This window comes from Urocitellus parryii, chromosome 11, assembly GCF_045843805.1.
Source record: "Urocitellus parryii isolate mUroPar1 chromosome 11, mUroPar1.hap1, whole genome shotgun sequence".
Classification (NCBI taxonomy): domain Eukaryota; kingdom Metazoa; phylum Chordata; class Mammalia; order Rodentia; family Sciuridae; genus Urocitellus; species Urocitellus parryii.
Window position 1 is genome coordinate 72,911,519 of NC_135541.1, and position 26,699 is coordinate 72,938,217.

General features: G+C 33.5%; 1 protein-coding gene across 1 annotated transcript in view; it reads right to left on the reverse strand.

The window, feature by feature from the left end:
- Evi5 (ecotropic viral integration site 5) overlaps window positions 1–26,699 on the reverse strand; it is a 210,497-nt gene that overhangs the window by 61,437 nt on the left and 122,361 nt on the right. The window contains exons 14-18 of the mRNA XM_026403112.2: window positions 17,701–17,835; window positions 14,507–14,647; window positions 13,214–13,372; window positions 6,763–6,909; window positions 4,140–4,235 (exon numbers count right to left, since the gene is read on the reverse strand). Of these exons, the coding sequence (XP_026258897.1) occupies window positions 4,140–4,235; window positions 6,763–6,909; window positions 13,214–13,372; window positions 14,507–14,647; window positions 17,701–17,835 (678 nt within the window). The remainder of the gene's footprint in view (window positions 1–4,139; window positions 4,236–6,762; window positions 6,910–13,213; window positions 13,373–14,506; window positions 14,648–17,700; window positions 17,836–26,699) is intronic.

The window sequence follows — 26,699 nt, forward strand, 5'->3', positions numbered from 1 at the left end:
AGTAAAATAAGTAAATACACTGTGCTATATTTTAAAAATGAAAATGCATGCAACAATAAAAATGAGGACTTAGAAAATCAAAGTTGAACAATGAAAGAAAAGACACAAAAGAAAATATTAAATATCATCTCATACAAAATTGATAAACTGGGAAAACTAAACTTTATGGATCAGAAATGTACACAAAGATGACAAAACCAGAGGAACAGTAATGGAATGACCGTCATAAAAGTCAGAAGGAGTAGGGTGTGAGTGGGTGGACTCCCTGAGCAGAAGCACTGTTCCCTATCTTTACCTTAGTAGCAGTTAAATGTGAAGTTTTAAAAATATATTAATGTAGCTTTGTTTTATGAACTTCTGTAGATATTGTGCTTAATAATGTTTTCAAAAGGTTTAAAAACTGATAGGAGAAAGAGGTTAAGGCTGGAGATAAATTATAATTCTTTGTTACAAAGATGTAAATGAGACCTTTCATTTCCATAGTTTTTAAGAGCCCGAAACGTGGATTCTCAAGAACACAAACACTCAGAATGGATAGAGAGGACTGGAAACAACAGTTAAACAAGAAAGAAGAGAATAAAAAATAAGTAGTGTTAGAGAGCTGGGGATATAGCTCAGTTGGTAGAGTATGTGGCTTGGATGAACAAGGCCCTGCATTCAATTCCCAACACCAAAAACAAACAAACAAACAAACAAACAAACAAAAAACAAAAATAAGTGGTGTTAGGAAAGCCAGAGGAGGAGAGAATGCAAGGAGGAAGAAGAGGTGAACAATGACCTAAGGATAAGGACAAGCAGTGATAGATGAAAAAATAACCAGTAAATCTATAAATCAGGATTTCAGTGATCACTTCACCAACAGTGAGCAAACTGCTGCTAACATACTCCTATTAATAGTAAAAAAAAAAAAAAATTCCATCATCTCAAACCTGTTAGAACAGCTATTATCAAAATAATAAAACAACACAAGTGTTGGAGAGGCTGTGAAGACAAGGGAATCCTTGTACACTGCTGGTGGGAATATAAATTAGCATATACATTATGGAAAATAGTATGGTGGTTCCTCAAAAAATTAAAAACAGAATTGCCATATGATCCATCAATCCTGTTACTGGTTATATATCCAAAGGAAATAAAATTAGTATGTTGAAGAGATATGTCTGTAGCATTATTCACAATAGCCAAGATATGGAACCAACCTAAGTATTCATCAGTGGATGAATGGAAAAAGAAAATGAAGTAAGTATACACAATGGAATGCTATTCAGTCTTAAAAAAGAAGGAATTCCTATTATTTGTGACAAAATGGATAAAATTGGAGGAGATTATGCTAGGTGAAATAATCCAGGCAGAGAAAGACTAATACCCCATGATCTTACTTATATGAGGAATCTAAAAAAGTTGAACTCATACCTACAAAGTAGAATGGTAGCTGCCAGGGGCTTGGTTTGGGGCAACAGGTTGAGGAGATGCTAAAAAAAAAAATACCCCAATACCATGCACCTTATTTTAATTTTTCTAAAATGATGCAAATATAGTTCACTTTAAACAAAACATACAGCATGCCAAGCTCTTCATTTTAATAAGTATTTTAGAATCAACAAAAGAAGTGATTTAAATCTTGCTATTTTATGACTAAGATATATAGACATGGTAAATTTGTATAATTTTCTTGATGTCAGAAAAGTAAAACTGGACTAGTACATGGTAGCTGGATTTAAATAACTGATTATAAGTATATTAAGCAAATTGTTCATTTCTGAGTGTACACTTTATGGGGAGTATTACCAAAAAAACATAAAGAATACCTTTTTATAAATGTATACATATTATAACATCATAATTTTGATGGAGATCAAAAAATTAGGTTATAATATAATATGGAAATTTTAAAATTAACTGAATTTTGAATTGAGATTTAAGAACAAAAGGAAATTTCAGATGAAAATAAAATTCTAAATGTTGCAACAAAAATTACACTGTGATTTGGAGTAAAATGTAATAAGAAAAAAAACTTTGAACCAAAGTTTGGCACAGTGGTGCACAACTGGAATCCATCCCGGTAACTCTAGAGGCTGAGACAAGAGGATCACAAGTTGAGGCCAGCCTGGGAAACTTAAAGTGACTAAGAAATGAAAAGGGCTTCGGGTATAGTTAGTTGGTAGTTAGCTGGAATGACCCTGGGTTCTATCCCAAGTATAGCAAAACAAACAAAAAAAACCCATTTTGAGTCAGGAGCCATGGTTCAATACCTATAGTCCCAGCTACTTCAGAGGGCAAAGCTGAGACAGGAGAATCACTTGAGCCCAGGAGTTTGAGACAGCCTGAGTAACATAGCAAAAACCTGTCTCAAATAATCAAACAAAACAACTTACCCAATTTGAAAGACACAGATTTTTAAACATAATACTCATTATATATCGGAAACTTCTCATCTTACCATATTGTACAATAAGGAGGACATTTGAGATGACAAAATAATATGTTTTTGTTGTTGTTGTTGTTTTGGTACCGGGATTGAACTCAGGGTTGCTTGACCACTAAGTCACATCCCCAGCTCTATTTTGTATTTTATTTAGAGACAGGGTTCCAATGAGTTGTTCAGTGCCTTGCTTTTGCTGAGGCTGGCTTTGAACTCACAATCCTCTTATCTCAGCCTCCCCAGCTGCTGGGATTACAGGCACACGCTACTGCACCTAACTAATATATTTCCTTTTAAAGCTCAGAATTTTCTTTGAAAAACAGCTTTGACAATATAGATATACAATAAACTGTCACTCAAAAATGGATTTGGAAAGCAGTCAACAAAAACAGAAAACAGATTTTTGCAAAAGTTTTGGACTTCAGGAAAATTAAAAACTTTTGTCCATAAGTACAAATCAACAAAGAAAAAAAGATAATCCATAGAATGAGAAAAAATATTTGCAAACCATATATCCATAAGAGGTTGATATTTAGAACACATAAGTAAGTCTTACAACTAACTCATCACCAACAAACAACCTGATTCAAAACTGGATAAAGGACTTGAATGCATAGATCTCCAAAGAAGATAAACGAATGTCATACAAGCAAGTAAAAGGATGCTCAACATTACCAATTATTAGGGAAATGCAAATCAAAGCTACAAAGAGCTACCACTTCATACCCTTTAGAATGGCAGATTATTATTATTTTTAAAATATTTTATTTTTAGTTTTAGGTGACACAATACCTTTATTTTATTTTTACCTGGTGCTGAGAATCTAACCCAGTGCCTCACGCATGCTAGACAAGCGTGCTACCACTTGAGCCACATCCGCAGCCCAATGGCAGATTATTTTTAAAAACCCCTTGAAAATTAGCAAGCGTTGGTAAGGATATGGAGAAAATGGAACTTTTGTGTACTGCTGGTAGAAATGTAAAATAATATAGTTGCTTTCAAAAACAGTATAACTATTTCACAAAAAAATAAGTAGAACTACGTAATCCAGAAATTCTATTTCCAAGTGCTATATATACTCAAAAGAAGTAAATTCATGGACTCCCAAGATATTTGTGCTCCCATGATCACAGTAGCATCATTCACAATAGCCCAAAGGTGGAGCAATGAAGGAATACATAATCAAAATGTAGTATATACACACAAAGAAATGTTATTCAGCCTTAAAAAGGAAGAAAATTTGGACATATGCTATAATACAAATGAACCTTAAGGACATCATGCTAAGTGAAATGTCACAAAAAAATTACATAATTCCATTTATGTGAGGTAGATAGACTGGTCAAATTCATAGATATAGAAAATATAATGGTGGGTTACCAGAGGCTGGAGGGAGAAGAGAATGGGAAATTAATGTTTAACAGACACAGATTTTCAGTCAGAGAAGATGAAAAATTTCTGGAGACGGATGGTGGTGATAGGTGTACAACAACATAAATGCACATAACACCATGAAACTGTATTTTTTAAAAGAGCTAACTTTATGTTATGTATGTTTCACCACAATAAGAAAAAAAGGACTTGGAAATGAGTAAATATTGAAACTAGAATACAGTCATGGGGATAAAGAAACAGATAAGTCTTTCATCAGGTACACAGAGAAGAGACGGGGACTATGACATTATTTTTAGATGTATTCTATTATTTTTATATGTACCTGGATTTCAAGCTCAGCAATGTGCTGCTGCAGTTCAGCCACAGCAGCTATGCTATCTGCTTCTCGAAGTCTCACAGCCATCACTTCTTCCTTGTTCTAGGGTAGCAAACAAAACAAAAGTAATAAACTACTTGTGTTTGGAATTGAGATTTTTTTCAGATTTTAGAAAAGTGTCTAAGGCAGCATCTATAATGAAAAGTGAAGTATAAATATCCACACAAACTGGGGTAAAAAACAAATTTTAAGTGGCCATATGTCAACTCAAATCAGGTTTTGCCTTGAAATGAATTTGTGTGAAATTTCTGAAACTTTTGGGTTTCAGAGTATTTTGGATTTTGAAACTAGGGATCAGAGACTTGTATTAATATTCAAATTTAGTTGTAGAGGGAAACAACAATATTACCATTTCCTGATATTTTGTATAAGTAAAAAATAAAATGAGCTTTTATGACTAATATCAACCAATCATGAGCTATAATTATATAAAACTAACTGAAAATGATTCAGATTTATATAATTCAAGGACTGGATTCCTTAGAAAGTTAATTTGTTTCTGAATTCTATCAACATGACAAGGTAAAATATATATATTTAGTCAGAAAGTACTAGGTGTTAGGATGACATTTCATTTTATTAATTGTTAAAATCTGCAAACAGCATTTCCTAAGACTGAGTAAATTAATATATAGCTTAAACATACAGTAATCAGAGTTAGCATCTATAACATAGTTTTTATAGAGTTATTAATGAACACTAAAAATTAAATAAAATTCTGTATCAGTTCCTCAAATCCTCTAATATTCTGATCTGCACCCATTACTTAGATAAACTCAGATAACTATTTTTATCAGTAAGTTGTATATATACTTATTTTCAAACAACATTTTACTTCACTAACAGGTGCTAAGATATTTAAGAAGCAATATCAAGTCTAATAACATTGTTATCGAAATATTTAAAGAAAACTTACATCAAGAATGCAAAAAGATTAAATTTAATTGAGGACAGATAATTCAGCATCATAAAAAATCAGATTTGTATAATAAATCAGATTAATATAACCTCATTTCACATCATTTTATTTTTAATTAGTCCATGTACATCCTTCAAATGGGATTATGCTTAAATTATCACAAATTTTAGTACTACCTACATATTTCTGTCACAGTATAAATTTGTAAGAGCCATGCATATTTATTAGGATGTAATTTCATCTCTGGATTTCAATGACACTGATAAACCACTCAAGCTTTACTCTTGGTTTTTAATGACACTAGAACAAGTTGATGGAATTACAGCTTTATAATGTACCACTTACAAAGTCTTACTTCTCATAGAAAAAGAAGGCTAGAATATTTAAAGGGTATCATTCCTACCATCTACTAAGTAGATGTTTAGTTTATTTCAAAATTTCATAACTTGTCTTCAGTAATCCATTCTAATATGCAGACTACACTTATCTCTAGTTCTTTCTCCCCCCCAACCCCTTATACACACACACACACACACACACACACACACACACACACACACACACAAACACACACATCCCCTCCCTCTCCTATACTTTACTCTCCAATCTCTCTCATCACTGTTAAGTGTGTAAATTTATTTTAGGGGAAAATATCCTTGATTTCAATACTTTTGATGCTTTCTGAATCAAACACTTCTCACCACTCACTGGCTTGCGCGCACCCGCGCACAGACACACAGACACACACACACATACACACACACACACACACACACAGAAAAACTGATTAAAAGAACTATGGGAAATGATCCATTTTATCCTGAGCCAAGGTACATATACATTTATTTTGCTCTCTATTCTTTCCAGAAAACATACATCAATATTTACTTCCCACTAACAAGATAACACTCAAACCAATGGAGCCTCTGCTTTTCCAAATTACATGTTTTGGGTTGAGTTATTAAAAGCTTCAGTTTTAAAGGGCTATTAGTCAAAATAAACACTGTAAAGGGATTCTAGTAAATGCCAATGTGGGAAATTAACCAAGTACGTGGCTAAAAATATTTCTTGTCTGAAGTCCATCCCAGAAGCAAGATGAGCTAACCTTGTATGAAAGCACCACCAAAGCAATTTCAGAAGTGGGAAGTAGATTGGCTTAAAAAAAAAAAAAAAAAAAAAAACATGGGGCATAGTGGCGCAAGCCTGTAATCCTAGCAGCTCAGCAGCTGAGGCAGGAGGATCACAAGTTCAAAGCCACCTCAGCAACTTAGTGAGACCCTGAGCAACTTAGTGAGACCCTATCTTTAAATAAAATATGTTTTAAAAGGGCTGGGGATATGGCCAAGGGGTTAAGCATCCCAGGGCTCAATATCTGGTACCTAAACAAAACAACAAACAAACAAACAACAACTAGTCATGATGAAACAACCTATAAAAGAAAGGCAGGAGGATAGGGTTGTGGTTCAGAGATAGAGCGCTTGCCTCACACATGTAAGGCACTGGGTTCAATCCTCAGCACCACATAAAAATAAATAAACAAAGTAAAGATATTGTGTCCATCTACAACATATATATATAGACAGATATAGATATAAAGAAAGGCATTATTACATTGACAAAAACCATAAACCAGCTATCTGACATATTTACCTTGCATTCAATCTCTGCTTGTTTGCGCTTTGCTTCACTTAATTGAGTAAGCAGTCCTTTGTTCTGTGCAGAAAGATAGTGTACCTTCTCCTGTAGACTGACCACCTCTTGTTCTGCTCTTCTAAGATGATTACTATTGATCTGGTTCTAATAAGCAGAAATATAATTATGTACACTATATATAAAAGGGCTGAAAATTAAACATTTTTACTGATGCACTTTATACAATAACATAAAAATGTTATCAGCTACAAGCCAATTTTCTTCAATAAACACTGAAAAAAATAAGATACAAAACTGTTTAAATATCTAATCCTCCAAGGGAATACATGTGGTCCATATTAGAAACTCTTGTTATAACTAAATACATCACTTATACAAAAAGGTCTATAACTTTTTTGTATAAGTGATATACAACTTAAAAATATTCATTTCTGAAAGAGGCAATAGGAATACAAAGTGGGTAGACAAGAGAAATAATATATTAGGCCTAGGACTACAGCCTGGGGTTGGCAGGAAAATTAAAAGGTCAAATACCCAGATACAAAAACATAATTCAGCATAAGACTGGGGCTTTATCAGAATCACAGGAAGCATCCCTGCAGTTTCAAATATACCTGGAGACAGACCTTTTTCTGAGGTGGTATGAAGGAAGGGAAGACACTGAGAAAAGCCCTCTGGCAAACCAGCCCCTACTCTAAAATAAGGCATTACTAAAGGATTGTGAAGCCTGTGGTACACTGTGGATAACCACAGAAACAACAAACCTCAAACTCAGCCTATCTCCTGACTATATTAACTCAAATCTCCCACATGAAAGGTCTGGCAGGAGAAAAAGTGTACCCATTTCTAGTCTAAGGTAAAATACTTTATATACTGCCCCATCTAAAATATCTTAACTTTCATGAAAAATTTGCAAAGTATAGAAGGCAAAACCCCCCAAAATACTAGCAAAAGACAAAGCAATCAATAAAATTCACCTCATAATATGACACATATACTGAAATTATCTGACAAGGAATTTAAAGTAAGTATGATTAATATGTCAAAGGCTCTAACTTATTTCTAAAAACAAGTAAGTTCATATAGGTAATATCCTCAGAAAAATTAGAACTCTAAGAAATCAACAGAAAAACGAGAAATAAAAAACCATGACAAGAATGCCTTAAACGGCTTCATCTAACAACTCAACAAAGTGGAGAAAATAATCAGTGAAGTAAATAAGAAGTCAATAGAAACATTTCAGTCAATAGAAGCTAAAAACACAAAGAGAAAAAATAATAGAGGAGGGGGGAAAGAAAAGAGCATCCAAGAGTTTCTGCACAACATGAAGGCAGGGATAAGGTGCTTGCTCAAGATGAATAAGGTCTGGGTTGGATCCCCAGTATTACAAAAAGAAAAAAAAAATCCTGTACACTAAGAACGAACCCAATATGGATATCATTGAAACCAGAAGACCATATGGGCAGAAGAAAGCCAAAATGATATAATGACCAAGACACAATAAGCAGAAATTTTCCAAAATTCATGGTAGACACAATCCACAGAGCCAAGAAACTTGGGTTGCAGTGGAGCACACCTGTAATCCTAGTAGCTCAGGAGGCTGAGGCAGGAGGATCACAAGTTCAAAGCCAGCCTCAGCAAAATCGAGGGGCTAAGCAACTCAGTGAGACACTGTCTCTAAATGAAAAACAAAATAGGGGATGTGGCTCAGTGGTTGAGTGTCCCTGAGTTCAGTCCCTGGTACTGCTCGCTGCCGCCTGACTCCCCTCACCCCCCGAATTTTTTTTTTTCTGTTCTTTCTCCCTGCCACCCAGAGACACAACCAATTTTTAAAAAGCTCATACACATTCAAGGGAGAATGCAGGCAATCTCCCAGGGGAGAGAGAGTCAAAAATAAAATCTCAAAGGCATGGGCTGGGGATGTGGCTCAAGCGGTAATGTGCTCGCCTGGCATGCGCGGGGCGCTGGGTTTTATCCTCAGCACCATGTAAAATAAAATAAAGATGTTGTGTCCACCAAAAACTGAAAAATAAATATGAAAAAATTCTCTCTCTCTCTTTAAAAAAAAATCTTAAAGGCAGCTGGGTGAGGGGGAACCATGTTACATGTAGAGAAACAAAAATAAGAATTATAATAGAATTTCAGCATGCATGATTTATAAAAAAAGATAACAGTGATTTTTAAAGTGATGAAAGATAGCAGTTCAATTCACAATGGCTACACCGTGGAACCAATCTAGATGTCCTTCAACAGATATATGGATAAAGAAACTGTGGTACATATACACAAAGAAATATTACTCAGCATTAAAATAGAATAAAATTATGGCATTTACAGGTAAATGGAGTTGGAGAATATCATGCTAATCAAAGTAAGACAATCCCAAAAAACCAAAGGCCGAATGTAGTCTGATAAGCTGATGCTGACCCATAATGGGGGCAGGAGGGGTGCGCACATGGGTAGAATAGAGGAGCTTGATTGGCAAAGTGGAGGGAGGGAGAGAAGGGGGGTGGGAAAGATGGTGGAATGAGATGAACATCATTATCCTAGGTACATGTATGACTGCACATGTGGTGTCACTCTACATCCCGTACTAGCAACTAGAAAAATGAAAACCAGAAAAATGAAAAGCTGTGCTCCATTTGTGTACAATGAATCGAAATGCATTCTGCTGTCATGTATAACTAATTAGAAAAATTTTTAAATTTTAAAAAATAAAGTGATGAAAGAAAAAAGGTCTATCAACCCAGAATTCAATACCTTGCAAGTATGTTTTGAATTCCCTTCACTGGCTCCCTTCACTCTCCCCCAAATCCTAAACTGCATGCCAGTAGACCAGCACTACTATAAATATAAAATGAAGCTTTCCAAGTAGAAGGAATATAAAGATCTACAAGAAGAAATGAGTGCTGAAGTGGAATAAGTAAAGGGAAAACAATTCATTAAAAAATTTAAAATCTATGAAATAATCACTGATTAAAAGCAAAATTATCAGCATATGTTATACTAATGTATAACAACAATAGCACAAGAGGAAGAATTAAGAATACAAGATGGTAAGGATTTTATCACACATGAAACAATTCATTATTTTTAATTAATAACATTATTTGAAAGTAAGCTCTGATTATAGGTGTGTACTAAAAAACCTAGAATAATCACTAAAAAATTTCTTAAAAGGAGTATAAATAATATGAAAATAAAATAAAACCGTAATAAATGTGCTATAAACCCAAGAAAAGGTAGTCAAAGAAGAAAAAATAAAGAATAGATGAATGAACAGAAAATAACTAGCAAGGTGATAGAGAGTAATCCAAACAGAATCACAAAACATGGAGTAGGGCTGGGAACATAGCTCAGTTGGTAGAGTGCTTGCCTTGCATGCACAAGGCCCAGGGTTGAATTCCCAGCACCACAAAACAAACAAACAAATTCCCAGCACCACAAAACAAACACATTCCATGAGACAGGATTTTAAATAGCTTTATTATATATTATATATAAAATTCACCTACTTTAAATAACTTTAACAGTAGTTTTTGGTATTTCAGAGTTAAACAACCGTTTGTTAGGTTCAATTTTAAAAGCTATCTATATGCTATTTATCTAAAAAAAATCTAAAAAAAAATCAGGTAAGTTGAAAATATAAAAGGATGGGAAAATACTTACAATTTAACTTGTGAATTTAAATACCAAAATAAATAAATAACAACTTAAATTCACCAAAAGGAATGTGTTTTGTGTTGTGTCTGTATTTTGTGTCACATATTTGTTTTTAGTATTTTGATAAATGTGCCTCAATATAAATGGTTTGTTTCCCAATCCTGTGTATTTTGTTTTATGCATTCAAAAACATTGTTTTGAGAAGGGAAGGGGTTCATAGGCTTCAGACTGCCAAAAGTATTCATGCACATTAAGCAAGTACTATACTTAACAAACACATGGAGACATACACACGGAAATACATGCACGAATGTGCAGAGTAGCATTATTTGCAATAGCAAAAATCTGTATAAAGCAAGGACAGTGGCTCGATAAAATGACATATACTCACTAGACAGACTTATCTAAAAGTTCTTAAAATGAAGAAATTGGAGTTACATATAACAATATGGGTAAATCTCAATCTGGAAGGTGGATATATGAGTGTTTGACATAATTTCATTAGATGACTATGTACCACCACTGTTACACTAGTTTCTAGTTGTTTTTCTCATTTTTTAATGAGAAAACTACATGGATTATCACCCATTGGAGCAATGGCATTTAGAAATCAGTTTTCAGCAAAATCTATCCAAAATCATACCTACCTGTCTGGAACAGTTCAAAACACAAATTCCTTAAAAAGTCTTTCCCCAAAACACCTAACTGGAATTAATTTCCTCTAGCAATTTCTATCTAACTGTCTACTTACCAGATTTCTGAGTCATATTGGGCAAGCATATTACTAAAATATAAGTCCTTGATGGCTGGAACAGTGCTTTTTGTTCAAAGTTCTTAAAACCATGTTTGTGAATATGTTCCATTCACCTCTACCTACTGTGAGAAGAATCCTCAACACTGGCTTAAAAGTTGTATTTACAGGCTGAGGTTGTAGCTTAGTGGTAGAACTCTTGCCTTGCATGCATGAGGCCCTGGGTTTGGTCCCCAGCACCAATAGAAATAAACAAATAAAAATAAGATATTGTGTCCATCTACAAACTAAAAAAATATATATATTTTAAAAGTTGTATTTACATTTTTATTGTCTATATTAAGATAAATTCTGATTATAAAAATAATAACTATATAATAAATAATGAAAATAATCAATTTATTTCCCACTATAAAACCTAGATATTCTACTCTTCATAATCTTATAGTATCTTTTCAGTGTTATTTTATTTACACTGAAAATACAACAAATAACTGTGAAAATGTAAAGCAAAATCTATATAATCTAAAGAAATCACACATTCATTTTGAGATAGGCAGATCTTTTTGCACAATGGAATACAGAATGACATGAGTTAACACTGCCCCCTACTGACTGAATAAATACTTTGAAAACCAAATAGCATCCAGCCCTCTGGAGCCTTGCATTTTGTGTCCATGGATTCAACCAACAAAGGATCAAAATACAATTTAAAAAATACAATTTAAAAAATACAATTCATCTGTAACTGAACACATACAGACTTTTTTCTTGTCATTATTTCCTTAACAATACATCATAACAATTACTTACAAACCATTTGCATTGTATTAAGCATTATAAGCAATCTAGAGATGATTAAAAGCATATAGGAGGAGCTGGGGTTGTGGTTCAGTGGTAGAGCACTCACCCAGCACAGGTGAGGCACTGGGTCTGATCTTAAGCACCACATAAAAATAAGTAAATAAAAATAAAGGCATTGTGCCCACCTACAATTAAAAAAATAAATAAATAAAGTATATAGGAGAATAACACTGGGTATATGCAAATACTACACCATTTAATATAATAGATTTGGGCATCTGCAGATTTGGTATCTGAAAGGGATCCTATAAGCAATCTCATGGATAAGAAGTAACAACTACATACAAAATATGGTTCATGCAAATGTACCACATAAAAACCAAATGTGTGGCTCAGGAGGCTGAGGCAGGAGGATTCCAAGTTCCAAGCCAGCCTCAGGAATTTTGTGAGGCCCTGAGCAACTTAGTAGGACTCTGTCTCAAAATAAAATATATAAAGGGCTGGAGATATGGCTCATTGGTTAAGAACCCTGGATCCAAAAAGGAAAGAAATCAAATATGTTTTTACAATGTAAATGGATTTCATAAAAAGGCCCTTTCAGATCTTAATTATATTTAAAATAGGATTTATTAGAGTAATAGAGGACTTTAGAGAAAAACAGTAAACAATTTTACAACAGATTACTCATTACATAATTTGAGGAAGCATTATTCCACAGTTGTGGTTCTCAATTAGTGGCAATTTTGCCCTCCCAATCTCCATTCCAAAGACAACTGAAAATGCATGGTAACAGTTTTGGTCAAAACAACCTGGAGTGGGAGAGAGATGTGACAGGCATCTGGTGGGTAGAGACCAGGTATGCTGTTAAATATCCTCCAGTATCCAGAACAGCTTCATAAAACAAAGAATATCAAGCCAAAATTTTAAGTGTGGAGGTTGAGAAATTTTGCTCTACATGAATGTTCCTTCCCAAGCTATGCAACAAAGGTCTGAGTTTTACCTAATAAAGTCAAATGAAGTCTCTATCCTGCTTAAACTTGGTTGAATGGGTAGAAACAGAGATTAAATCTCTGAAAACAATTTTTAGCCCTCTTCATTTAGGCTAGAAAATCACTGCCTAGACAGACCCATACCTCACTTTTTACCTTTATTCTAGGTATGATACAATCTGTGTACAAAATTTTGATCTGCTAATGATACTTTCAAACCTCTTGGGCTTTCCCATCATACCTGTGTCTCCATTTCCATCATTCTTTGTTTTATTTCTCTTATTTCTGCCTGTGTTTCAGCTTCTTTAAGTCGAATGGTCATCAATTCATCTTGCAACTCATTCACAGCATTTTTCTTAGGTGGGTCTTTCCATCTCCCAGTAGTACGAGCTAAATGGCGCTAAAGCACAAAACTTATATTGCAACAAAAACTCTGTATCAAAATAAGAGCTAACTTTACAAAGCACATATTTCAGGACTGGTACTATATTAAGTGTGTTCTACATATTGTTTCATTAAATCCGCAGGAAATCTTAAAAGTTAGGCACTATTATCTTCATTTACAGGTAAGAAAATAGACACTGTGATTTTGTAACTTCAGGAAAGTCACACAGTCACAAAGTAAGTGGCAGACCTGGACTCAGATGTAATTCAAATTTTTTCTCTGCATATACTGAGGAGTAATTCTAGTAAAGAGTACAATTTTCACCCTAATCTTTATTAGAGATTTTTTCACATTATCTTCAACGAAACACAAAGAAAAGAATAGGGTCATTCATTAAGAAGCAACATTAGAAGTTACATGCAGTGCTTCTCAAAATTTGTGGTTAAGGACCAGTTCTGAGTTTTTGTTTTTTGATTTTCAGCTTATTGCAACCTGATACTTTCTACAAAATACATTTTTTTTAAAAAGCCATGACACTGTAAAAGTCTAATTTTAGTCTTGGACAGATGTCTTTGCCTCCCCTCAATTCAAACCAATTCTGAAATTATGTGTGTTTTTTTTTTTTTTAATTCCCTTGTTCTTTTCTGTCTTTCAGAGCTTTGTATTTTCTTCCTTGTCAATAATTTTCCTCATATGTGGATAAATTTGTGGGCATATAATTAGTTAAATTTCATATACTTTATGAGATAACTATTTTTAAAAGAAGTTACAAATTTATAGACAAATTTATATTGCTGTTACCCTTCTGATGTTTCACACTGATTGTCAATGATTTAATATCAACATTAGAAAAAATGTGTACAGTATAAAAAGAGTATTTTCTTAGATTTCTGCAGAAAATGTTATGTAATACACAATCATGCAACAAAAAAATCACCTGATTTCTATCTTTTATTTAATTATAAGAATTAAGAAGGAAGAAACAGTTTAAGTGCACCTTCAAATTATAAATCTTGACATTAAGCAAGGATTTTTCTCACTTTAAACTTAACCATCTCCTACTTAACCATCATCATCAGCTACTTCAAACATCAGCGACTTCAAACAAACTGGATATTTCTGAAAAGTACATAAAACATATTGGTGTACCTGCCAGTGTTCTTCTAAATCCTTGACTTGCTGTCTAAGTTCTTTCAAACCCATAATGGCTTCTGCTTCTCTCAGCTTCACAGCAATGAGTTCCTCCTGAAGCCTTGCAACATTATTCTCATCAGGAAAGGAGTTGTTTCTCTAATTGAGAGAAAATTTAACTTGAAATATTTGAATTCAAGAAACAACATATGGTACACACAGAGCTATTTTGTACCATATGTAATTAAATACTTTATTTTATTCAGTTTTATTGAAATATATTTCATACAACATAAAACTCATCCTTTTAAAGTATATAAGTGAGTTATTTAGTCATCACCAAACTCTAATTTCAGAATATTTTTACACACAAAAAAGAAACCTTATGGGGATGGGGTTGTAGCTCAGTGGTAGAGCGCTTGCCTTGCATGCATGAGGCCCTAGGTTGGATCTTCAGCAACACATAAAAATAAAGATATTGTGACCATCTACAACTAAAACAATTTTTTTAAAAGAAGCCTTATGCCCATTAACAGTAATTATTCATTCTTTTAACCCCCAGTTCCTGGCAACCACTTATCTACTTTGTGTGTCTATGGATTGGTCTATTCTGAACATTTCATGTAAATGGAATCATGCAATATGTGTTTTTTTTGTGACTAGCTTATTTCAATTAACACAATGTTTTTAAGATTCATTTCTTTTTATTGCTAAATAATATTCTATTGTAAAAACATCACATTTTTATTTATTAATTCATCAGCGAAAGGAAATCTGGATTGTTTGCACTTTGGGGTTCTTATAAATATTGCTGATTTAAAGACTTAAAGAAAACAGTCCAAAATCTGTTTTTATTTTCTTAGCACGTTATCTTGGAAGAGGGGTATCAAATCTCTGTGTATCGGTCACTATTTAAATCAATAGTCAAGAAATTAATACCAAGATGACCTAAATATTTGCTTGATGGATACAAGACTTAAATCAATCTCCTGCCATACTAAAGGACCCACCTGATAACTTTCCAGAGCAGTTTAATACTGAGCTAACAGGAGATCCAAAAACAGCCCTAGAGAAAGTTCCCTAGATAAACTAAGATACTGTTGAGATTTCAAGGCCTGGTTCTATGACATTTTCTATCTCTAAAATATTTTATGGAGGTCACAAAGATTTCAGCCCACAGGGATTATAGAATAAAGTACTTTCACAAATTATGCACATTTTTATGATGGATTTTAAACATTCTCTAAACTGAAGATCAGGATATACTAATGTATATGCATTAAAAAGATTACTGGAATGGTATAAAGGTGTATTAAGAATTGTACACAAAAAAAAAAATGAGAGCTCATGTATAATGGCATAATTTGGCGTGAACATACAGAGTTACAAAAAATTGTGCTGTGAATGGATAATCATGAATGTAATGCACTCCACTATTGTCATGTATGTAAGAAACAAATAAAAAAAGGAAAAAAATTTTTTTAAAAAGATTACTGGAAGCAGAGAAAGAAAATGTTGTACAATGAAGTTAACCATAATGCAAACTTCTAACTTACTTTCTACTCTAAAACGTGAATATCAACACAGCCACTTAAGAAATCATACAAGGCCTCACTATGTTTCCCCGGCTGGCCTTGAACTCCTAGGCTCAAGGGATACTCCTACTTCAGCCTCCCAAGTAGCTGGGACTACAGGTACATGCCATTCCCCTTGGCAATAAACCCATTTTAAAAAAATTATTTATTTATTCTAATTTGTTATACATGACAGCAGAATGCATTTCAATTCATAGTACACATATAGAGCACAGTTTTTCATGTCTCTGGTTGTACACAAAGTAGAGTCACATCATTCATGTCTTCATACATGTACCTAGGGTAATGATGTCCATCTCATTTCACCATCTAAGAAACCGATTTTTTAACTGGACCCAAATACACTTCTTTCTACCAAATACTTAGTCTTTCCAAATGTAAGACTTAGATTCTTATCTAAACCATAGAGCCCTGAATATTCCTAGATTAGAAACCAAATATTATGTTAGGTATTTCTTTCAGCATTGTTGCTTGCTTTTTTCACATATACACACACACAAAAAAAAAATTAAAGAATACATTTTCCAGATAATATACAAACAGCAAGCAGATTTCTAGCAAAATTATTCCACTTCTGATTCTAGTTACACCTGTTCTAGTTCTTTAAAAAATAGTTAAGGGGCTGGAGTTGTGGTTCAGTGGTAGAGCACTTGCCTAGCATATGTGAGGCACTGGGTTTGATTCTCAGCACTGCATATAAATAAATGAATAAAAAAACAAAAGGTTCATCAACATCTTAAAAAAAAAAGAAATAGTTAAGAACAACTCAGGCTGTTATGTTGATTTTCTATAAGCCTTCTTGATTCAACAATACCTAGGGACTGGGCTGGGGCTGAAGCTCTGTGGAAGAGTATCTGCCTCGCATGTGTGAGGCCCTGGATTCGATCCTCAGCACCACATAAAAATAAATAAATATATTGTGTGTGTCTACAACTAAAATAAATAAATAAATAAATACCTAAGAGCAAAAAAGAATGAACTCAACATCAATGATTTTATAGATGAGAAAAAAAAAAGATTCAGTTTGTGATCTAGAGCACAGTTGCTCAAATCTGAGTTATAAAAAACCTGTAATTTTTTCTATTAACTCTACTTATCTACTAGGTCTTGACATTCTTTGATATACTGGAGAAGAAGTAAGTGAGTACCTATAAATAAGCACCACTCAGGATAAGGGGAATTTCCCATATATCCTGAGGTGACTTGTTCTAGCTTGGTTCTAAATATTACACTCAGAGGAACTTTTCTCTGAAATTTCTATGAACTAGTCCTATTCTGTCTCTTCTACATATAGATATTGCAATATTTGAGGACACTTCCTTTCTGTTACCTAAGTTTTTCTTCTTCAACATTTAAATATTCTTTCTATGAACATTATCCTGGTTGTTTTCTTCTAAAAGAGCTCTAATTTTCATTTTTGTCCTTAATTTTAAGGCCTGGATTAGTATGGTAGCAACAAAGAAGAGCTGGCAATCTTTAAAATATTTCTTCTTTGTTCTAACTTTCTAACATTGTAAAATTACCAAGTTTAATTTTAATTACTCAATAATACTTAATAAATACCTACCACATCTCCCCTCTAATTTAGGGGTGAACAGCATTTGTGTAATTTCTTACCTTTTCTATATCCAGGACTTTATCCTGCATCTCCTTTAGTGCACATTGAGACTCAGCTTCACTCAGTCGGGCTTGGACCAATTCCTTCTCCAGCTGTAGCACAAAATCTTCATTGTAGTTGGAACTGCATTTATGCTAAAGGTTACAAACACATACTGAAATTTCATGGAAGCATGGAGATGTATACACAGTAAAAAAATAATACAATTCCATAATTCAGGTATTAAGGGCAACCAAACAGTAAAAGTTACATCTACTCAATATTCCCAGCTATTTTCTCCACTTAATGTCTCAATGAGTAAAAAAGCCCAGTTCTACTGTCTTTAAAGATAATCATATTTTGGGGTTTTGGTAACTAGTTATTATATTCACCAAATACAATTAATTTTCTTTCCATTCATCATTTCATTTTAGTATCCAGATACTAAGAATATGTTTTGACTCTACAGACCTCATCTGTACAATATAGTAGTCACTGGCCACATACGGTTACTGAGCACTTGAAATATGGCTAATCCAAATTGAAATAAGTTGAAAGTATAAAATACAAACTGAATTTCAAAGTCTTAATATGAAATAAGGACTGCAGATAAAGCTTGGTAGTAGAGTGTCCACTTAGCATGCACAAGGCCCTGGGTTCAATCCCTAGCACAACACCAAAAAAAAAAAAAAAAAAAAGAAAGAAAGAAGAAGACAACTCAATAATTAAAAAAAATTTTTTTTCAACTCAATAATTTTTACACAGATCATATATTAAAATAATACTTTATATCTATTGAGTAAAAATGTTAATTTTACCTATTTTTACTCCCTGTAATGTGACTACTAGAAAATTTTAAATTACACATGTGGCTTACATATTGCTATTAGACAGCACTGCTACAAATGATAGAAGTACACATTTACCGAAAACTCTATTTTACTCTAACAGAAATAAAAATGGATAAAAATGGAAATGATCATTGAAAACACAAAGAAATCAATCAAAGAAGCATGAAACCTTTCCATTTCCTTTTCTATGCTATAATGTGAATCAAGGAAGTCACTTAAGAAATTCTTTCCAAATAAGTTCCGATACAAAAACTTTCGCACAAAAACAAAAATATATCTAAATCTTCATTATAAAAAGCCTCCTAGCCAGGCACAGTGGCACACTGTGCAACTTGGAAGGCTGAGACAGGAGAATCCCAAGTTTGAGGACAGTCTCAGCAACACAGAATATCTCAAAATGAAAAACAAAAAGGGCTGGGGGATGTATGTAGCCCAGGGGTAAAGTGTCCTTGGTTCAATCCCTAGCATAAAACAAACAAACAAAAACCTTTCTAAAATAACTTGTCTATCATTTCACACTTAATTCATATAATTGAAAGAAGAGTGGCAACTTAGAATTTCAAAAAAGAGAAAACAATCTAATGAACTGGCATGACTAAAGAAAAAAATGTTTAACTCCTTAACATATTAGGATCAAAATGGATGTTAAATTAAAATTATTAAAAATGATTAATGGCTGGGCAAACGTCTATAGTCCCAGCTCCTTGGGAGGCAGCTAAGGCAGGAAGGTTGCTTGAGTACTCAAGTTCAAGACTAGCTTGAGCAACATAGCAATATCCTGCCTCAAAAGATTAAATTCTTAATTAAAATACTTGGTATCTCTTGCCCCAGTTACTAAAAAAAGATGTCCAAATAGAAACTTTTTAATTCCATGAGTTATGTATTACCTCTCTAGTAATTGTGATGCTAGGAGTATTTTGATTAAAATACTTTTCAGGAAGCACATCTGCAACAGGTAGACCACATTAGCTAATACTTACCTCATCAAATGGGAAAAATCACTCCTTTGGAATAACCTCATCCAAATAGTGCCATAATTTTTTTAATGAGATCATAATTATTTTACGAGCACTACCAGAATTGTCTGCCTTTAACCTAAAGCCCTGATACTGTAGTCCAGGTTTGTCTGCCCCCATCTGGCTAGTAGAAGATCCCCAAGAAAACATTCAAAGTCAAATGGCCCACAGGAGAATAGAATGCTTCATCTGACATAAACCAATTATTTCAACCAAGTACCAAAACTACAGTAATGTAGGGAACAAATTTTTATCAGTAAAATTTACAGAGCTAAGTTCTGATAACATGTAACTCTGTATAATACATACCTTATGCTTTTTATATAGCAAAACATTACTTTATACTTCTGGATGAAAATCATTCTAAATGTGTTATGCGATTTTCTTTTTTACTACTGATAGGTCTATGGAAGATAATTCTTAATTCCTAGGTCATCATGATGATGATCAACTAATATACTGCAAATTATACAGGATCTAAGGAATATGGAGTATTTCTGGCATCAGAAAAAATAAAACATCAACCTATACCGTTTCAGTTTTTTTTTTTTTAATGTCTGGTTTACTACTTCTATCTTTCCCTCTGTTGTCATTTTCTGCAACTTTCAATCCTAGTTTTATTTTGGTTCTCTGTTTTTGGTATTTAGTCTTGTCTTCATATTTAGTTACCTGGTTTACTTTTTCTAGCAGTGATTTTTACCCCTTGTGTCACAGACTCTTGGCAATAATACAAAACTCACTTTTCCAAAACAAAAATATAATATTCATAAAGTTCTGTATATAATTCCTGACCTCCCTGAAGCTTTCATATACCCCAAGTTAAAAAACTTCTTCATAAGGTACTTCTTTAATCCCCGACTATTCTTATGATCAGTTACCTTATATAAAGTCCACATTGATTCTCTAACACCAAGTATGAGAATTCACAGCAGCTCTAGTTTCTAACTGACTGCTATTCGTTTCCATACAAATGTGCTACCAAATAAAACTTCATTGAAAAGTTATCATCATCTTCCACAAACCAATTTCTTTCCTTGATTTCTCTATTTGCCATTAGCCTAAAATCTCTTATTTGGCTACACAGAACACAAGATTTTCTGTTCTAGAATGCTTCCCTGTCATTCCTTCTTCTTCATTTCCCACCACTGCCCTAATAATTAGTCTGTTTTTTTTTTTAAAGAGAGAGAATTTTTTTAATATTTATTTTTTAGTTTTCGGTGGACACAACATCTTTATTTTATTTTATGTGGTGCTGAGGATCAAACCCAGCGCCCTGCGCATGCCAGGTGAGCATGCTACCGCTTGAGCCACATCCCCAGCCCAATAATTAGTCTCTGTATTGCCATTTTTATCCTCCAGCAATCCACTGTAAATGCTGGCACCAGAGTTCCCTAAATAGCACTTTCAATCACATTCTTCCTTCAATCAAAAAGTTTGTGATTGTCCTCTACTGTTTAAGGGATAAGTTCTAAATTCCATAGTTTCATTTGTTATTTCTCTTTTTGTATTTCCCATTTGTTACTCTACCCAATGTAATCGTTTAGTTGTTCTCTCTTGATAAAACTTCTGTTCAGTAACAATATCAAGACCCCATTAACAATATCAAGACCCAATGACAAGTTCTTCTCTTTTATTCAGCTTTTACCTTCTATGATTCTTAACACTATCAACCACTTAAACTCTTACTTCCCTTAGTGTTTCGAGCCTGAGGAAATTTTAATTCCATGCTTTATTAATACAAAAACATTAGTGAAAAGTATACAAGTACTAGTGTACTTTCTTTAACATTTAAAGTGAATCTAACTCCTTTAAATCAATTTCATTTCACTATCATTTTTTTTCACTCAGCAATTAGCCCTGTCCATTGAATCCATACCCATTTTCAGTAAGACCAATTCTTTTTTAATATTTATTTATTTTTTAGTTGTAGTTGGGCACAATACCTTTATTTATTTATTTTTATATTGTGCTGAGGATTAAACCCAGGCCTCGCATGTGATAGAGGAGCACTCTACTGCTGAGCCACAACCTCAGCCCCAGGACCAATTCTTAACAGGTAAACATTTTTAAATGAGTTTAAATTTATTGATTAGAAGTTTTGTTTATTTCATTTCACAACTGACCCATTAGAACTTCTGCATCTGAAGTTCTACATTATTTCTACTATATACAATTTTCCCTGTTCAAATTTTTGCACATCTAAATTTGATCAGGAGGATGACATTTCTGTCAATGTTTAATCTATTATAAATTTTACCATGTCGGGCTGGGCTGGGCTGGGGCTGAGGCTCAGTGGTAGAGTACTTGCTAGCACATGTGAGGCCCTGGGTTCAATCCTCAGCACCACATAAAAATAAATGAAATAAAGGTACTGTGTCCAACTAAAAAATAAATATTTTTAAAGAAATTTTTACCATGTCAGTTTTTGCTCTTGTATAAATTTGGTTCTATCATTAGCAGTCTGTGTAATTAGCTGAGCACACTGATAACTGAATAATGTTAATATTAATTCTAAAAATAGCTTTTATTGAGCACTTACTATGTGCCAAGCATTGTTCTAGAACATCAATTCAAGTACTTAAGAATCAACAGCAGCCCTCTATTATAATTACCTCTGTTACACACAGGACAAAATGTAGCACAGAAAGGTTAAATAACTAGTCTAAAGACATAAAGCCAATGAATGGCAGAATTCACATCAAAAAGACAAGGTAAAAAAGATGACTCTTGGACTATACATGGCCTGAAGTCAGCCATTACGGTTTCAATTTTCTATTCTGCACAAAATGTTTTGTAACATATTTTATTGTTTATGACTAATAAATAACACTGGTGATAGCAGCTAACAAACAGAGTACTTACTATGAGCTAGGCACATGCTAAGGACTTTATATTCTCATTTAACCTTAACTACAACTGCCACTTTACTAATAAGGAAAGTAACAAGACTCAAAAGGTTAAACAGTAATTGGCAGTGCTGTTAACTGAGAACATGAATTACAAAGCCCATGTTCCTAACCTAACCATGTGTTAAATGAAAATACACATCCTTCTAAGGATTAGTGATATAATAAGAAATCTAAGCTTGTTTTTTTTTTAAAAAAACTAAGCACCTAGGTTTCATATAATGTCCTTGTAATAAAATATTCCTCAGAGATATTTCATATTGAAATTAATAACTTGGACAGATATATATATAATTTGTTTTACCAAATGACAACTGCTATAATCATGATAACTGATATCAAATGGCCATATATTTTAAAAAGTCTATAAGTAGCTGGCACAGTGGCACAAACCTATAGTCCTAGCTACTTGGGATGCTAAGGCAGGAGGATCTCAAGTTGGAGGCCAATTAACCAACTTAACGAGACCCTGTCTCAAAAATAAAAATTTTAAAAAGATCTGAAGATGTAAATCAGCAGTAGAATACTTGCCCATCATGCATAATTATGTCCCTGGGTTCAGTCCCCAATATTGTCAAAAATTAAGACAAAAAAAACAAACAAAACAAAAAGTGGAATCCCCTACACTTACATCAACTTCTGCCAACACATCTCTTCATGTTTTCTGGGATAAGAGCAATCCCATCCCAATCAAGTGCAACTGACAGAAGGGTAAGTTCTGGTCTGCTTTTCAATTTCATGCACTTTTCTGGTGTTGCAAAAGTTACAAAGGTGAAGGTAAGTTACAAAGTCCTTAGTAGTCTTTTTTTTTTTGCTTGTGTTTTAAAGAAAATTCTCAGATTCAATGTCTGAAGGATTCATGATTAATATAGTAAAAAGTAAACATTTGTATCTAGGAAAGTTTCTTTGGACAAATTGAGTATTCCTTGAACTTCCCATAAATTGAGTAACCCTTATCTGAAAAGCTTAGGTGTTTCAAATTTCGAAGTCTTTCAGATTTGAGAATTTTTGCAGACTCCACAGTAAAAAAAAAAAAAATTTCAGACTTCAGAATATTTTGGGTTTCACATTTTTAAATTAAGGATGCTCAACCAGTATTACTAAATGACTAAATCCAAATGAGAAAGAACTGTCTATAAAACATACCAAATATTGCCTGATTTACTTACACATTACATTCCTAGCTAATATCAAAACATAACATTTATATAATATACCCTTTACAGGAATCCAAACATTTCATAGAACTCTGTATTCTTCTGTAACATTTATCAGAACTCTAATTAAAAAGTAGTACAATTGGGGCTGGGGATGTGGCTCAAGTGGTAGCGCGCTCCCCTGGCATGCATGCGGCCCGGGTTCGATCCTCAGCACCACACACAAACAAAGATATTGCGTCTGCGGATAACTAAAAAATAAATATTAAAATTCCCTCTCTCTCTCTCTCTCTCTCTCTCTCTCTCCCTCCCTCTCTCTCTCTCTCTCTCTCCCCCTTAAAAAAGTAGTACAATTAATTTTTAAAAGGTATATATACTACATACTATCTAAGCAATGCCAGGGACAGTTTGTATTACTCCAAATAGTGCTTTTCATAGTAGGTAAGCAAATGATATTTTTGAATAGACTAGTAAGTCAGATTTTGGTTTACAACAACAAAAATCCTATATGATTTACATTGGGTAAGAGTAAGTAAGAGCTAAACTAGTTTTTATTCTGATGTCCATTTAGCAACTTTGGCCCACTTTAAAAAAAAATGGCATGCTATGCTATGTTTTTAATGGAAAACAGTAAGTACATCTGTACTATCACATCCAAAAGCATTTTGGAAAAAGACATCATTATATAAAAGTAAAGTACTCCAGAATATGTTTCTGTTGCATGAAATCACAGCAGAAAAATATAAAATAAAACTATATTTTGCTTTCCCTCAACAAAAGACCCCCCAAAAGATGTTCATAATCTTCACTACCACATATTCTAAATAGCATTTTTAACAACGAAGCAATACAGATGTAACTATTTAAAGATTTGCTACAAATTAGATTTGCATTTATTTAGAAATTTATCATTTTTATATGATTTGCTCCCAACATCTGCAAATTATATATATCTTTTAGGATGAAAGTTTATTTCTGAAGGGAGGGAAAGAAGAGGTACATGGGAACAAAATGGACCAAATTATATTGCGTGCATGTACAAATATGTAAAAATGAATTCCACTATTACGCACTAATTTTTTAAAAAAAGTTTTTCTCTGGTTGTTAATGAAGAAGATGCTAAAAAAAAAACAATCATTCCCATTAAAGTGATTCCTCATTTGTTATTAAGGCTTAAAGGAAAATAAGATTATGCATAAATATAAAGCATTTAATCTTTAGACTAAATTTAGGTCAAAATTACTTTTGGTTTTTAAAAAAAGTCCAGATTTATAGGGATACTGACAAAAAGCTCAACAGTTTACCTGGAGGCTGGGCTTATAGCTTAGTGTTAAGCATAAGCTCAATCCACAACAACAAAAAGTTTACCAAATTAAATGTGCAAGTCATCTATCTATCTTGGATTTTTAAAAGACTTTTATCATCTACCTTTCATACTCATAAAGAAAAAAAAACACTAGGTAAATGAGGTATGGGGCAATTCCTCAGTACTGCTGAGCAAATAAGTTTTTCCAAATAAATTATCAGGAAGAATTCCCAGCTTCCAATGACAGGTATTTTTATTAACGTTTGTTCATGTGTTTAATTGAGGTAAGATCAGTTTATAAACCTCACATCAAATCCACTGTTCTTAGAAGCACTGTATAATTCCTGCAAATTCTCTTGAGAATTATAAAAAAGAGGAAAGGTCAGAAGAAAACTTCTCTTGCTCCCCTTAAGTATTTCCTGGTAAAGATCTCAAGAACTTCAAAAAGCAGTTATTTCAGCAATCAGCAGCTTAGCTAGCTGCTAAATTCTTCCTTGTTTACGTTGATCTGAGCCAAGAGCAACTGGACAAAATTGCTTAATCAGGATACTTGAATGATATGCAGCCATGTGTAGGGCACAAAGCTTTTAAACAGATCAAGCTACACTCAAAGACGGTTGGTCTCACTGGGAAAAGTTCAACATGAAGACATCTGTGCTCCACCACACTTAAAAGAAAAAAGATCAGATAAGTAATTGCATGAACTATGATCGGAGCAATGTTACTTCTAAGAGTTCTGCAAAAACAGACATGGAACGTGTAAAATATCTAAATGTACAGTTTAATCTTCATGCTAAGCTTAATCTTATGATTCATTTTATATATGTGTGTGTATAAAATATATTTTTTGGTACCAGGGAATGAACTCAGGGATACTCGACCACAGAGCCACATCCCCAGCCCTATTTTGCATTTTATTTAGAGATGTCTCACTGAGTTGCTCAGCTTTTGCTGAGGCTGGCTTTGAATTCGTGATCCTCTTGTCTCAGGCTCCTGAGCCACTGGGATTACAGGCATGTGTCATTGTATCAGGCTTCATTTAATATTTATTTAGTATACTCATTCAATAATAATATTAACTCAACTCATGTGTGTGGCGGAGGGATTGAATTTAGGAGTGCTTTACTTCTGAGTTCTACCTTTAGCCCTTTCATTTTTTGAGACATGACCTTGCCAAGTTGCCCAGGGTAGCCCTAAATTTGTGATCCTCCTTCTACAGTCTCCGGAGAAAGTGGGATTACAGGTGTGCACCACTGTGCCTGGTTCTAACTTTTTTTTTTAAAGTGAACCCGGGGGCATTTAACCACTGAGTCACATTCCCAGCCCTTTTTACTTAGAGACAGGGTCTTGCTAAATTGCTCAGAGCCTTGTTAAGTTGCTGAGGCTGGCTTTGAACTCATGATCCTCCTGCTGGGATTACAGGTATGTGCCACTGCGCCCAGCTTCATTTTTCTTTAATATTTATTTATTTTTTTAGTTGTAGTTGGATACAATAGCTTTATTTTATTTATTTTCATGTGGTGCTGAGGATTGAACTCAGGACCTCGAACATGCTAGACGAGTGCTCTACTGCTGCACAACCCCAGTGTCTGGCTTTTTTTTGTAAAACCAACAATATCAGGTTAAAAATGTCCAAGGACTAGTGTAAAATAAAAACAATGGCCTTTAAAAGTAATCATTCTACAACTGTATACTGCAGAAACATTTTTTTCAAAGAATGTCAATGCCCAAAATGAGTTAAAAATAAACCTTATCTTCTAAAAACTGCTACTCAAAAGTTTAA